At 42.6% G+C, this 14981-nt stretch overlaps 2 protein-coding genes across 7 annotated transcripts; one reads left to right on the plus strand and one right to left on the minus strand.

Moving 5' to 3' along the window:
• The first annotated feature begins 742 nt into the window (after nt 1-742).
• LOC117848780 (uncharacterized) lies at nt 743-14218 on the plus strand. Of its 5 annotated transcripts, XM_072292544.1 has the most exons (6): nt 743-8968; nt 10194-10311; nt 11293-11459; nt 13119-13402; nt 13487-13799; nt 13976-14218. In XM_072292544.1, exon 1 carries the CDS (start codon nt 982-984, stop codon nt 2962-2964), a length of 1983 nt encoding a protein of 660 aa, XP_072148645.1. In that variant the 5' UTR covers nt 743-981; the 3' UTR covers nt 2965-8968; nt 10194-10311; nt 11293-11459; nt 13119-13402; nt 13487-13799; nt 13976-14218. The 5 variants fall into 5 exon arrangements, with proteins under 5 accessions (XP_072148645.1, XP_072148646.1, XP_072148644.1 ...); XM_072292545.1 differs by lacking the exon at nt 13119-13402 and having other exon boundaries at nt 743-10098; nt 13442-13799; XM_072292543.1 differs by having other exon boundaries at nt 11293-13402.
• LOC117848778 (long chain acyl-CoA synthetase 1) lies at nt 3835-9461 on the minus strand. 2 transcript variants are annotated; one of them, XM_034730314.2, is made up of 19 exons: nt 9325-9461; nt 7936-7999; nt 7743-7832; nt 7545-7601; nt 7410-7458; nt 7188-7264; nt 7061-7100; nt 6882-6976; nt 6555-6722; nt 6355-6465; nt 6173-6260; nt 6028-6094; nt 5876-5951; nt 5643-5760; nt 4935-5180; nt 4717-4856; nt 4442-4624; nt 4122-4241; nt 3835-4026 (listed from the first exon to the last, which is right to left on the minus strand). In XM_034730314.2, exons 1-19 carry the CDS (start codon nt 9444-9446, stop codon nt 3964-3966), a joined length of 1974 nt encoding a protein of 657 aa, XP_034586205.1. In that variant the 5' UTR covers nt 9447-9461; the 3' UTR covers nt 3835-3963. The 2 variants fall into 2 exon arrangements, with proteins under 2 accessions (XP_034586205.1, XP_072148642.1); XM_072292541.1 differs by lacking the exon at nt 9325-9461 and adding an exon at nt 8766-8926.
• Nucleotides 14219-14981: the final 763 nt, after the last annotated feature.

Here is a 14981-nt window from a genome sequence, read left to right on the forward strand (position 1 = left end):
ATTCAGATCAGATCAGATTCAGATCCACAGGTTCTTGTCTCCGTCTCCATCCCCGTGTGCATTTCTCCAGTGCTGTAATGGCAAGTTCCACATGGCATCGCTTGCGAACCGGCCACGGCCAGCGCGACGCGTCTGTCTGTGACGGCGTAACACGTACACGCTTTGCGAGTTGACTTGTGCAGGTTGAGTACACCTGCACAGGCGCTAGATCTCCGCTGTTTGACTTGGGCCGAGCGTAATGCGCCTTGGTGTATGCGTGTGTTTTCTTGAGTGCTCTAGTGGTAAATGCCACAAGACGTTGCTTCCCATGCTGACGGGACAACCTCTGAACCGGCCGGTGAAACGCGTTCGTGGGCTCACTTGTGAGTTGACTTTACTTGGACCATGTTTAGTTACCCTAAATTCCCAACTTTGGCACTATGCAAAAAGAAGATTCCCCATCACATCAAACTTGCGGTACATGCATGGAATACTAAATGTAGACAAAATCAAAAATTAATTGCACAGTTTTGTTGTACTTTGCGAGACGAATCTTTTGAGCCTAATTAGTCAATATTTGGACAATAATTCACAAATACAAACGAAATGCTACAGTTACGTATTTATAGCAAAATACCAATTTTACCACTCCTAAATTGGGAACTAAACAAACCTTGAACGGGTCACGCAAAAAGCACTAGATTCTCCGCTACCACGATCTGTCGCGCAAAAAGAGGAGACACAACACGTGTGGAATAAATATTGGGCCCAATCTTTTTGATTGAGATGGGGGAGAGAATAATCGCGATCCAATTTGGGCCCTGGTGGCACAAAGGCCGTGCGGCCCATACATATAGGCAGTAGAATTTCTCTCGGGCTCGGATCCCTCGGGCCGTATTTGGATCGACCCGGTGGAATTTGGTCGTCCGGTTGGGCAAATTTGCGAAAGGAACCCGCACTCGTCGAAATTTCCAAACGTGCCCCCAGATCATCACTGCCTTTATGGTTCGCTCCCCCGCGCATTCGAACGGACCTCACCTGCGCGCCATGTGCTCGATCAAATGCCGCCTCCTTCTCAGGCGGCTCCGCTGCCACCGCTTCTCCACGACGGCGGCGAAATCTAGCCTCCCGCGGGGTAATAATGCAGAGGAGCTTCCTCGGGGGGCGGGTCCGCCTCCCACGCCGGACGCCACCACGGACGCAGCGAGAGGCCACGAGGCGGCGATCAAGCGGCTCGCGGCGGCGGGCGACGTGGACGGCGTGCAGCTGGCGCTGCAGGAGATGCGGCTGCGCGGGGTGCCCTGCACCGAGGGCGCCCTCGTCGCCGCCATCGGCGCCTTCGCCCGCGCGGGGGCGCCCGACCGCGCGCTCAAGACGTTCTACCGCGCGGTCCACGACCTCGGCTGCGCGCGCCCCACCGCGCCGCGGCTCTACAACCACCTCATCGACGCGCTGCTCCGGGAGAACATGGTCGCGGCCGTCGTGCCGGTCTACGAGAACATGAAGAAGGACTGCGTCCAGCCCAACGTGTTCACCTACAACCTGTTGGTCAAGGCGCTGTGCCAGAACGACCGGGTCGGGGCCGCGCGCAGAATGCTCGACGAAATGGCCAGGAAGGGGTGTCCCCCGGACGACGTGACCCACGCCACCATCGTCTCCGCGCTGTGCAAGCATGGCAGGGTGGACGAGGCCAGAGAGGTGCTGGCTGCGGCCCCGCCCGTGTGCGCCTCGTACAATGCCGTCGTTCTAGCTCTCTGCAGAGAATTCAGGATGCAGGATGTGTTTCTGATTGTCGAGGAAATGGTTCAGAGGGAATTACATCCTAGTGTGATCACGTACACAACTATAGTCGACGCGTTCTGCAAGGCCAGGGAGCTGAGGAGTGCATGCGCCATTCTGGCTAGGATGGTGGTCACCGGTTGCACTCCAAATGTTCCGACATTCACAGCGATGGTGAAAGGTCTCTTCGATTGTGGAAGTTTACATGATGCACTCCGCATGTGGAAATGGATGGTGGCTGAAGGATGGGCACCATCGACAGTATCTTACAATGTTCTCATCCGTGGCCTTTGCAGCATTGGCGATCTCAAGGGAGCATTGTCTGTTCTCAACAGCATGGAGCAACATGGCTGTTTTCCTAATGTGAGGACCTACTCCACTCTTATCGATGGTTTCTCCAAAGCTGGGGACCTAGATGGTGCCATGTCAATATGGAATGACATGACAGGTGCTGGTTGCAAGCCAAATGTTGTTGTTTACACGAACATGGTGGATGTGTTTTGCAGGAAGTTGATGTTTGATCAGGCCGAGAATCTTATTGATAAGATGCTATTCGAAAATTGTCCTCCCAATGCAGTGACATTCAACACGTTGATCAGAAGTCTGTGCGGCTGTGGAAGAGTTGGGAGAGCTCTGGGTGTGTTCCATGAGATGAGAAGGCATGGATGCCCGCCAAATGATAGGACCTATAATGAGTTGCTCCATGGTCTTTTTAGAGAGGGAAACTGTGAAGACTCTCTTCAAATGGTGATTGAGATGCGAAACCATGGCATGGAGTTGAGTCTAGTAACATACAACACTGTAGTAAGTGGTCTCTGTCAGATGAAAATGAGCAGAGAAGCTATGCTATTTCTGGGGAGAATGATAGTTCAAGGAATCCAACCAGATGCATTTACTTTCAATGCAATGATTTATGCTTACTGCAAGGAAGGGAAAATCAGGATGGCAGCTTGGATGTTAGGTGGGATGAATGCAGTGAACTGCCCTCGGAACATAGTTGCATACACTATTCTGATGGCAGAGCTTTGCAATCAGCATAGGCTGGAAGATGCCATGGTGTATCTACTAAAGATGTTATATGAAGGTATATATCCAAATACGGCAACATGGAATGTGTTGGTCCGTGGAGCTTTTAGAAACCTTGGCTGCATTGAACCAATTGATTTAGTCCAGCATATTACCAGAGACTTGTCAGCAGGGACCTAAGGATCACTATTGCCATTCTTTGGCTTCCCAGTGGGTAAAGCTGACAAGCATCAGATTCTGTCAGATTGTTGTTGCTGCATTAAGTAGTTCATAAGGTATGCAAAATTATGTAACTTTAACAATTTTTTTTTTATCATTGATGAGCAAGTTACAACTCATTTATAAATATTCTGACGACAGTAATAAGATGATTTGAAGTTCTGAAGATGTTCCTTGAGGTCTCATTTAGGAGGCATCAGTCAAACTCACATACTCTCTTCACCTGTTCTGTCAGTGTGTAGGATCTAGTGTGTGCACTGTGCAATATCAATGTTGCCTAAGAACTTTGAAAATTTCGGTCAATGATAGTTATTTATTTTCCATTGGCATATGTTCTCTGTTCAAGTCGTTAGCACTTGGTCTTACACTCTCACTAGTAAACTTTTGTATGAAACACTTTCTAAAATATGGTTATTGATAGTTTCTGCACTCTCATCGCACTTGTTTACATAAGGACATGGGGGAGAGAGAGAGAGAGACATGTTTCTTGGATAAAATGCTTTCTTACAATTTGTCCATTATCGATAATGTAAGTTCATAAAAGGGTTGTAGTCTTTTAGAAACTGATTTGGAGATGGAAGTAAGAACCTGGTAAGCGCTAGGTGTTAGGCAGGCGACATAGCGATGCCTTTAGCTCATATGGGTTAGGCAAGGTGGGGAGTGACAAATAGTCACTAGGCACTGCCCATATGGGCTAGGATGCCACGTTTTAGAACACTGGGGGTGAACTGGATCGATGTTTTCAAAACAGATGCTAGGTTCGTTTCGGTTTGTGAGCTGGTTAGTGAAGATCTTCAGAACCCTGGTTGAGACTCATATGATCGCTGTAGCTACACAAAGGTACAATATACATTTTATTTCTTACATATAGCCCTTAGTAGTTGAGTGTCAATGTTCAATGCAAGATTTACAATGATGTTTCCCTTCTTTTCAGCTTACGATAAAATAGGGCACATCTTTTCACTTAGCTTTGGCAGCATTCTTCTGTGCCTCGAGCTTTTTGTATACTGCATCAATGTCGGACTGCACATAAAGAACATAGGATTAGAACTACTCAAAAGCAGCAAGAAAGGCCAAGAAATAAGTGACTGAAATAGATCTTTAAATGCCCTCCTCACCTGGTAATATTTCAGCATATTGTTTCTTCTCTTCTTCATTGTTGCAGTTACCAAATCCCTTTCGATGTCAAAAGGTAGAGGATCCAACACTATGCCTTTGATGTACTCGAAACCTCGTAGCTGATTTGTGGCATGCAATGAGGGTTACCATATATAACACTTAGAAATGCACTGAAATGGTGAAATGCAAGAGGTCTACAGAACTAAGATACTTCCTCTTTTCTTTTCTTCTCCATTACTACTTATGATGATTTAGCGCGTGACATGATAAAGTAATTAATCCATCCTATAAGTCTGTCAGAGTGAATAGATGATCTTACCTTGTTCTTCTGTGCAACAGCTGTCAGCTCTTTCAGGATGTACTCCTTAAGGCCTTCAAGTTTGCAGATTTCACCGAAAGACCCCTTGTAGCCGTTGGACTCTGCCCACTTCATCGTGTTTTCTTCATGTGGATTGACTACTGCAACTAAATTTGATCTGAAGCTGTCCCCATATACCCAGATCTAGAAAAAGGAGGGAAATGACAGTATTAAATGTTGACCAGTATTCTCTCTTAATTCAGTTTGCTATATCCACTGGATTTTTTTTTTCTTACATCTTCAACAAGTGGTGGGAAGCCATATACTTTCTCGAGGTACTCAACTGCAACATATTCCCCCTGTGACAACTTAAATATGTTCTTTTTTCGGTCAATTACCTTCAAGATTCCATCCGGGGTCATCTCTCCAATGTCGCCTGACAATAAATGTGTGTCTGAGCATTCTACTGCAGAAGCTTATCTAAATTTCTGTTTTGATTAAATTAATTGTTCACCTGTATGAAACCATCCATCAACTATGGCTTCGTTTGTGAGCTCAGGATTTTTGTAGTACCCAGCAAAGAGAGACTTCCCTCGAATGCAGATTTCACCACGTGAAGGGACACCAAGTGGATCATAGCCCATCTCAGGTACTTCTTCCAGTCGTATTTCAGTGTAGGTGGCAGGTACGCCAACACTTCCAACCAGGGCCATGTCATCAATGTAGCAGACTGTGCTAGGTCCCAGTGTTTCTGTTAAACCTGAGCAAAGGCCAAGAAATCCAACTTCATTGGTTTCTTTTGGCTAACTAGGATTTACAACTCAGTCATTTATTAATAGAATGGAACCGGAGAAACAGATTTCCTAAAAGATTTTGCTTCTTGTCATAAGGATTAAGGAGTAAGGTGCAAGCGAGTGCAAGTGCAATAAAGCTAAATACTTCACACAGTAAGCCAGCAAAAGTTCTCCCAAAACTAGTATTTGCAGTGAAAAATATGAAATTGTGACTCATATCATAGGGCTAGGATAGTAAAAGGAAAACCTGAGCTCAACATAATCAAGTAATTGGCATTAAAATTGTTTAATTCTCTTCATTACACTTTACGCTCTACTCATTTCTCTTCTCTATAATAAACATTGCCAAATTAGCCTAAGATAGAATCATTTTGAGATTGAATTGATAACTCCATTTTAATGCTACTGGAAACTGTAGAAAGTATTACCATATCCTTGGATAAAGTATGCACATGTGGTCACTCTCAAGAACTCTTCAATCTCAGTACTTAATGGAGCCCCTCCTGAGATTAATAAGCGAAGACGACCTCCAAGCCTCGCCTTGACCTAATCAAGCAAATGGCAACAAAGTACCCAGTATTGAAATTGTGAGTACTGCTTCTTTGGCTCTAGAGATTTTTTTTGTTCCCAGTTAGATACTTATGCCTAAGAAGCATGTAACCTTGCGAAAAGCCAGCATGTCCGCAAAAGGTGAAGCAGTTTTGTGTGAGTAGCCTGATTTCATGCTTGTCAGTTTGCTGGATTACAAAAGCTACAGTAAGCAGACATAATTGATTTGCAGCTTGAAGGAACTCATGGTGCCAAACAACTTACCGGTTGTACAAAGCATTAAAAATCACCCTTCTAAGTGGTCTGAGTTCCGCAATGGCTTTTAAGATACCTAGAGCCAGTCATAATGGGTTGTCTGAGCTAACAAAATATGAGCTTAATTGCTACAGTTATATTCTAATTTCATTACCTTCATAAATTCTTTCGTACACTCGGGGTACCCCAACTAGTAGAGTTGGCTTTAGCTCCTGGATATCATCCCTTAAGGCATTCAAATCCTGAAAAGAAAAGGAAATTTTGATTCCACTTTTTAATGATAATGAGTGACTGATTGTATGATTAGAAAGGCTAATGCATAGTGGATTGACTCACCCCGTGGTAATAGCCAATTGAGGCTCCTTTGTGAAAGAAATACTCTTCGATCATGCGGTCAAGAATGTGAGCAAGTGGGAGGAAGGATAGAAAGACATCATCTGTTGTCATCTGATTAGATGAAGGCACCAAGTTATGCATAAATCCGAACAATCTATTGAATCATATTCAGAGCAGTAAATTTAAGGAAAGGGAGTGACCTTGTCATCAAACTGATCCATAAAGAGGTCCACTCCTTTTACATACATGGCATGGCTTTCATGGGTTAGCATAACACCTTTTGGCTGTCCGCTTGTTCCACTTGTATACATGATAGTACATAAATCATTTGCTTGCGGAGGGCAAGGTTGACGAGGATTAACTTTTCCCTGAAAAATCCAATTCCACAGGTGATGCTCACTCATCACATATGCCCTTAAAACATAGTTGGTTCATTACAAATATAATTTTCACAAACATGACTACAAAACTGGCTTTTCCATAGATTTCATAGGGTGAACTGTAACCATGGACAGTATTGTACCTACCACTTTTAAGAATTCATTCCAGGAGTACATTTTCATCCCAATCTGATCTGCTTCTTTGATCTGTTCCCTTGTTGCCGAAGTGAATGCCACCAATGCTGTAACCATGTTTGGATAATGATGTTTGAAAATATAGTCTTTCCAAATTACAAATGGACCCTAATAGTTTTGCCTTTGCTTACCTTTTAGCCTCTTAGCAGACTTGCAATTTGGGGATAGTATCTGCACATGAAAAGCTCTCATGTAATGTCAGAATTTAATATGAAAGATACTAAAGATAGTGACGTAGTTGATCCATCTTAATTATACCTCTTTTATTTTCTTGTCCTGTATGAAGACAACATCAATCTCAGCATGATCAATAATGTAGTCAACAGCTCCTGCACCTGTACACCATGGAAAGTTATTAATGCTAAAATTCTAATGCATTACATTTTTTTCATCAAAGACATGTATTTCAATATTTGCCATTAATCAATCCAAAACATTCTATGATGAGGGCCTAGTACTATTTAATGCTTTCCTACTTACCTAAAGTATCGTACAGTGGGACACAGATTAGACTGTAGCCATTGCAAGCCTGCAAAAGTTTATTGAGGATTAACATTTTACTTGGAAAAGGAGGAGATTGGGGGAATTAACATTCATACAAGTCACTATGGTTACCTGCATTGCCACTATCCACTGAGGGCAGTTGGTTCCATAGATTCCGATCCTGGAACCCTAGTATCAGTGTAAGTCAAACAAAGAAGCATCAGTTTGCCTGATTCATAGTTGGATATGCAGAGGCCAATTTACCAACAATGGAAGAAAGCCTAGTTTACATAGTTGGAGTTGAAAGTTAGCTTAAGTTTATGCTCTTACTGGTTGCACTCCGAGCTCTTGCAAAGCAGAGCCAATTTGCAGCACTTCATCGTAGACCTCCTTGTATGATTTCCACAAATAGGGCCCTGGCTAGAAAATGGAAACAGAGAAGTTTTCACCAATTATACAGAAACTAAAATTAAGAAAGACCAGATACAGAATATGCATGACCCTATCATTTATGTGTGCTTACCACTCCATCTTTAAGCGGACGCCATCCAAGCATCCGGTTGTTGGGATACTTGTCTGCTGCGACCCTGCATGAACATAAGGAAAGGATTAATAGATTTTCTGAGAACTGTACGTAATTGTACTCAGCTATGTTTTTTTTTTGCATCAGTTATTTTCCACACATGTAAGTAAAAAACTTTCCATGTATGGTAGCTAAATTACATTGTATATGAATTTGAAATATCTTTAGATTTATTATCTTTGGGTGTTATAGTCTACATGTTCTCTATGTAGATATCAGATGAAGTGCAATTAGGCACCATTACTTCAAAGACTAATGCTGGACACACTTGTTGAATTGTTGATGCCATGCTATGGTATGTTTCAATTTCTGTTTCATTGCATATGCTACGTGAATCCTACTATCCCTGAAGATTCTTTCAGATTTAAACAGTTTATGCAGAAGGAATAAAAAAAGAAAAGTAATGGAGCACATAAAGATCCTTACAGTACACAGAACACTTCAAGTTTTAGACTTTTAGGGCAGAATTTGCTTTGCTGGCTACTAAAAGAAACATCTCATACTCCTCTAAGTCATATGTGCTGACATGAAAAACTATAATCATATTTTCTGCAACATCAAGGGCGAAACAACAGTAGACAAGCAAGTGCGGAACATAACGATGGGTGACATATACTGAAAGTATTCTGCTTAAATTATTGCTTACTACTGTCTTTGCCTTTGTCATTGAGAAAATGGTGTGTAACACTGCATATTTTGTGACGGAAACTAAAGAAACATAATTAAAAAAAATTGGACAAGTGAGCTTGATTGTTGTTTAAGTTGTGTACCTAAACACATCCCACGATGTTTTCATGTCAGCCTCAAGCTGCGGGAATCCATCCTTGGCCAGCACGCTCCGGAAAACTGGCCCTACCGCTAGGCGGCCATCCTTGCTGGGCTTCGCATCTTCCACTTTAACCGTGAAGATATTCTTCGGGTTTGCCTCCATCTCTCAAGATGGCTTCAAAGCCCCTAACATCCAGAACTCAAGGTTAGTTCCTCTCAGAACCTTGAACTCTGTGACCCTTAAATGATGTATTTGAAGTGCAGTAATTCAACCAATTGTGCGAACTGGAAGTTTCTTATGTGCCAAGAAAAAGAGAAAAATCTACTAAGCATTGAGTTGGATAGTGAGAGGGGGTGTGGGGAGGAAGCTTCCACGGAAGACCATTTCAGGGTTTATAGCTCCTCAACAATCCTATTTGACATTTTCTGATTACAAATGATATCCTTGCGTGTGTGTGTGTGTGTCTATTCGAAGAACATTGCTGACTTTCAGGTTTTGTTGATCAATCCTATTTGTTTATTGGGTGCAATCCGGAAGTAAGAGAAAGAGAGAGAGCTTACAGACAGGGGAGCTGGAGGAGACAGAGCTCTTGGACTGAATTGAGAAGAAGCTCGCACTGATGTCTTGTGGATGAGAGGAAGAAGAGATGTCTCTTTACTATATATGCAGAGAGGGGCACCATGGCGAAGGAAAGTTGTGCGGGGAAGAAAAAGTGGCGTCGGTGGGGCCCGCATGCTGAGAGACCGAGTGCTGAACCTGAAACCGCTTACCCCCAGGTTTAGAGACAGAAACTTCCAAAAAAAATAAGCTTTTTTGTGTGCTTAGCGCGTGAACAATCTGATCTTTCTTTACACAGAGAGATGGAGCGTCATCACACGCGTGCGCTCGGGGAGAGAGAGAGTCAGCAGGGAGATGAGAGATGGGAGAAAGAGAGGGTGGTTGGCCCAGGAATAACTAGTGTACCCTCCTTGCCCTGTCAGTTGGTCCGTAAGGCCAGTCGTCACAAAGCTACTAAGTAGAATAACATGATGCGTTTTTTCACTGCACTAACATGTTAAGCATGTTTTGTCATACCCATCCACATGATTTGCACTTGAGGTTTAGCCGTTGTTTGTTGGGATCAGGCCGTGGAATTGAACCATACAGTGGCGGCAGTTACTTATCCAAGAAAAACATGATAGCATTTCTATATTTGAAAAAAAAGGAAAGAAAAAACATGGCCTGCCCCGGTTTCATGGGAAACCAGGCGCTGAGATCATAGCAAAACAAAATCTTTGTTTTAAAAAGTGGCACGGACAGCATGACATGGGTTTGCAGAAAGAGATCAAAGTCAGGTAGTTTTGGTGTCACAGATTTAAAAGCTTTTTTTTCCTAAGCAAATATATAGTTCCAGATGATATATAACAGAAAATAATTTTGTCTTGTACAGTGGAGGAGAAGATAGAGATGCAGCGGTCTGCAAGGGCGATCTGGAGATATGGCTGTATGCCTGTATGGTACTGGTGATTGGTGACCTCTCAGCATCGACGTGCCTTTGTGGTTGGAAGGTAACATTACAGTACAAAAAGGCTTTTGTTGCATGTCCTGCTTTCTGTCTAGTTTGCTGTAATATTTCTTTCCTTCACGTCCCTCTTGTTTACATTTTGGTACCGGAAAAAAAATTGAATTGACCTGATCTGTTACCCCGGGTTCAGTTGTCGGACTAGACAAAATTCTTGTCGTCTCGCTATATACCTCTTGGAATGCATACATGCATGGGTGTAGGAATTTGACAGAGGGGCTGTCGGGCTCAGAGAGGGAAAATTAGGATTCAAGTAACACTGGCGATGCAACTAGCCAACCATCGTGCCGTTAGATTTTATACACGTCCATAGTGAAAAGGAATTTGTCGCGTGAACAGTTCCCTTTCCTCACGATGTGATAAAGTAGTAAGACTTGGTACTGAGTTGTTATGACACCAAGTAACCACTAATCAACATTGTCGATCAACCAATTGCCAACTTGGCTTAGGAGTATCTAGCCATTGACTGAATCGTGCCTTTTTCTTTCAGTTCAGATTCTTTATTATTGTGAAAACGGTTTTAGGGGAAAAGTCTCCACCCAAAAAAGACATCTATCAGAAGAATTCAAGAAATCAACTTGCCTACAAAGAAATAAATTAGAGATAGAGATAGAGAGAATAAGAAAAAAAAGATAACTCTTTCTGATAGGAGGATGCCCTATTATGCACTCAGGAAAAGGAAAATTAAGAAAAGTATAGCAGTACAAGAAGGGGAAAAATCATGTCTTCACTGATTAGATTGCTTTGAAACCTGCTGTATATACAATGGAGTCGTACCACTTCATTATCTGACTGAGCAATCAAGGCCTGTACGTGTAGCAATATTCAATTGGTTTTAAGCCTTTCAGAAATGTTTTGAGCGTGTAGCTCTGCTATAAACTGCGAGCTCCCAACAGATGGTGTTGTACATGATGAATTTCCCATCTAGCAATGAATGGCCAACAGTAAATGAGCCTTATTACTGTAGGCTAACCTACCCGATGCTGTTTGCTTCTCAAGGGAGATAACTGCCCGTCCTGTTCGTGGCCCCAGCATCAAAGGGGCAGCACTGCTAGTCTGCTACTGGTACTGTGGGTGACATTTCATCGTGCTCAATTGATGCAACCAGCAACAGCCTTCCCAGGCAGGCGGAAGGTAGCCATTAATCGCACCTATTTATTTTCTTTTACTGGATAGAAATATGCGTCTTTGTTGTGCTCGCTAGAACTCACAAAATCCGAATTTCTAGCAATTTTAGAACAAACTAAGCACTAAGAGAGTCTATTCTGCTCCTCGTTAAACAAGAAATAGCACTCTTAGTTACCTTAATTGCGCCATCTTTTCAGCTTTTTCATAACATTAATATATGGTTTAAATATGCTACATAATTTACAACAAGCAAGGGCATTCTTGATTGGCTTAACTATACAGAATATCACGAGACTAATTACTGCTTGAGAGTTTAGTTTATAGAAGTGTTTATATTCGTGGACAAATGAAGACCCCTAGAAATACTTATATTTGTGGACTGAGGAAGTAGTCCACTGTTGTGAGGCATAATTTGTCTCATAAAGTCAAACTTGGTAGCATGGTTAACTAGTCAATTTATATACGTATTTGGTATAGCAAAAAAGCTGTGTATTAATAGTTTTCTATTTCAAAGTGCAATTATTATAGTGTTGATTTTGTGGCAATTGATAATACATGGAAGAGAAATTAGAGGTCAAAGTGTTTTTTAGATTTTTTTTCATATCGAAATATGCTGGACAAAGGGAGCAGTACTGTACCGCCAATAGTGCGTAAGATATTGAATGCTCATACCAAATCGGAGGATACTCGACATAACCTAACACAAATCGTTCATCCAGAAATGTAACGAGGCTGTGATTAGCTTCTACGTTTGTATAAAATGCTCTCTTAAACCCCTTTTTTTCTCTATAGACTTAATGGCCGTCCATAACCATGCATCCCATATTATGAGCAAACAGTCATATAGATTGCAGCAGCAACCTTGCAATCCACGGCCAGTTGTAGGTGAAACAGTGCCATTGCTATGGCCTTGTTTAGTTCCTAATTTGGAAGTGGTAAAGTTGGGATTTTGTCATAAATGCACAACCGTAACGTTTCGTTTGTATTTGTGAATTATTGTTCAAACATTGACTAATTAGGCTCAAAAGATTCGTCTCGCAAAGTACAACAAAACTGTGCAATTAGTTTTTAATTTCATCTACATTTAGTACTCCATCCATGTACCGCAAGTTTGATGTGATGGGGAATCTTCTTTTTGCATAGTGCCAAAGTTAGGATTTTGGGGGAACTAAACAGCCATATATGGTATAGGACTGGCTAGGGTTTTATGTATGTTGGACAAGGTGGGCACAGGACATACTCATGGCCCAACATTAATTTGGTTGTTCATGCCTATCCGTGTTAAAAAATAATCGATCCATTAAGTTACGATCACTGCACTGCCCAAGTACTAGGATGGATCATGTGTCAATTAATTTCTATATGGTAGTATAGGTGTTGGTTGGGCCGCTTGCCACCTGTAAAAGTACGTGTCAGTAACACAGGCGATGCTCAACTGTTTCTAAGAAAAAGAAAGAAACCTCAAACTTAAAGTTCCATACGACTAACATGTTCAAAAAGGCTCCTTTTATTCTAGAAACAAATGTTTTTTAGAAAAGCCTCTATAGATATCGCTTTTCTTTAGAGGAAATTGAGATATTGCTAGGTCAGTTTGATGGCGATGCCTGTTGGAAAATTTCTTTCCCTCGCACTCGCAGCATCATCTCCCATTCTCCGCTGTATCAGGTGGTTGCAATCAGCTGGACATGCATGGATTTTTATTTGCCTCTCGTGACAAAAGAAAAAAATATCATTACCTCCGTATAGTAATCAAGCAGTTAGCAAGTGGAGCGTTGTCTCAAGAAAGACGAGATTTTCCAGTTTTCATGATTTTTTAAGAAAACCACGACAATGACTACTGCATTGATCGCCCCTGCAAGTGTACCGGCTCATCTAACTCGTCTGAAAAAGCTGCTGGACCATCCCAGCTCTCTGCTCTCGTGATGAACGAAGTACTCCTCTTGATATCAGTAAGTAGTCTCAGTCTTTTCCTTTCATTATTTTTTCAGATGATGTGCACAAGACGTATGGTACTTGACAGGGCCATTTAACAGGGCACACCTACCAGCCCCTGTCCAGGACTCAATTCTGTGGGTCAGGTCTCTCAGGCTCCGTCCATTGGACCATCCATCCATTCCATTGCCGGAATGGAAAGAGGCAAAGCAAGATACCAGAAAAGCAGCCATGGTGGCGATGTCATGCAGATGCAGAAGTGGGTGGGGAGCAGTTGGGCTTAATTTCGCATGGTTGCATCCGCCAGCACACAGCTTCAGAGTTGACACACGCCAAGGGAAGCGTTTGGCCGGGCCTGAATTTGTAAAACAGCAAGCTGATGCGTCTCATTTTCCTACACTTTCTTCCGGTAAGGTAATGCAATCCTTCTCTCTAGCGTGCTTTGGTGATTACAAGTTTGTTTCGTAATAGGTGTCCTGAAACTTGGGGTATTAGTGCCAAAGATCACACACAAATCGTGGATGAACTTGGCTGGAGGTGTTGCGTATATCTCGTTATTGTCTAATATAATCCTGTGTGGATGGATGCAGGGTACTCCCAGGGGCCAGGGTGAAGGGAATTACACCTGGGACGATGTGGTCTCATGTGGAACGGTTGGCATCCGGACAACTACTCTGATTATTGATTTCTTCTCAACGGACATTTCGTTCTGTCTGCTAGATATGCTTATCAAAGAACATCATCTGCTGGACCAGTTCTTCACCTAATCTAACAACATTTGCAAACCCGAACTTAATGCATTGAATGGCAGATGTCTCACCATTGGACCGCAATGATTTCTGGGTCTTTTTTTTCCCAACCAAATGGTTGGACTAATTATTTTTTTACTAAGTGTACGTATTTCATTTTCACTCAACGTCCCCGGAGAAAGTTGTCGCTCGAGCCTCGATCCCTGCATATTTGGTGATCCGTACGTGCTAAATTCACCTACTGATCAGCTGTGCACCAAAGCGTAAATTCTACCCATTGCAAGATAGAATCTAGACAGAACAGTGTCCTGTACAGTGATGAACAGATACTGATGAGACCAGGACATGAGCAGGGGAATGTTGACGAGCCAGGCTCACCCATCACCCATGCAAGGTTGTTTGGCGATCTGTATATTCCAACTGACAGATAGATCATGAATGTAGCTACGTCAGGTTCATTCCACTTCCACCCTTGGATCAGCTGATTGGACCTTCAATTTGATCTGTAGCTAGTCCAAGCAACTGCTCATGTTATCTTTTCCACTAGGAAATTGATAGCCAGATCAACTAGGGTTTTGAGGTGCCTTTCACCATATGCATCATAATCTGTAGTTTTGAGGTGCCTTTCACTCTGTTTTTTTTTTTTGTTTCAGCATGTGTACAATTTTCAATCATGCCTTTGTTGGACCGGAGAGGCATCGATCGATCGACGTTAACCTGAACATTTTGGTCCATGCACATCCATCCATCCAGCTGCATGCAGCAACTAACGGGGTGGACCACCTACATACGTCCGGCTGAGCTGACACGCAGGAAACAGTGCACTGCACAAACGACCAATTCAAGA

The sequence above is a fragment of the Setaria viridis genome, chromosome 3 (assembly GCF_005286985.2).
Source record: "Setaria viridis chromosome 3, Setaria_viridis_v4.0, whole genome shotgun sequence".
Lineage (NCBI taxonomy): Eukaryota > Viridiplantae > Streptophyta > Magnoliopsida > Poales > Poaceae > Setaria > Setaria viridis.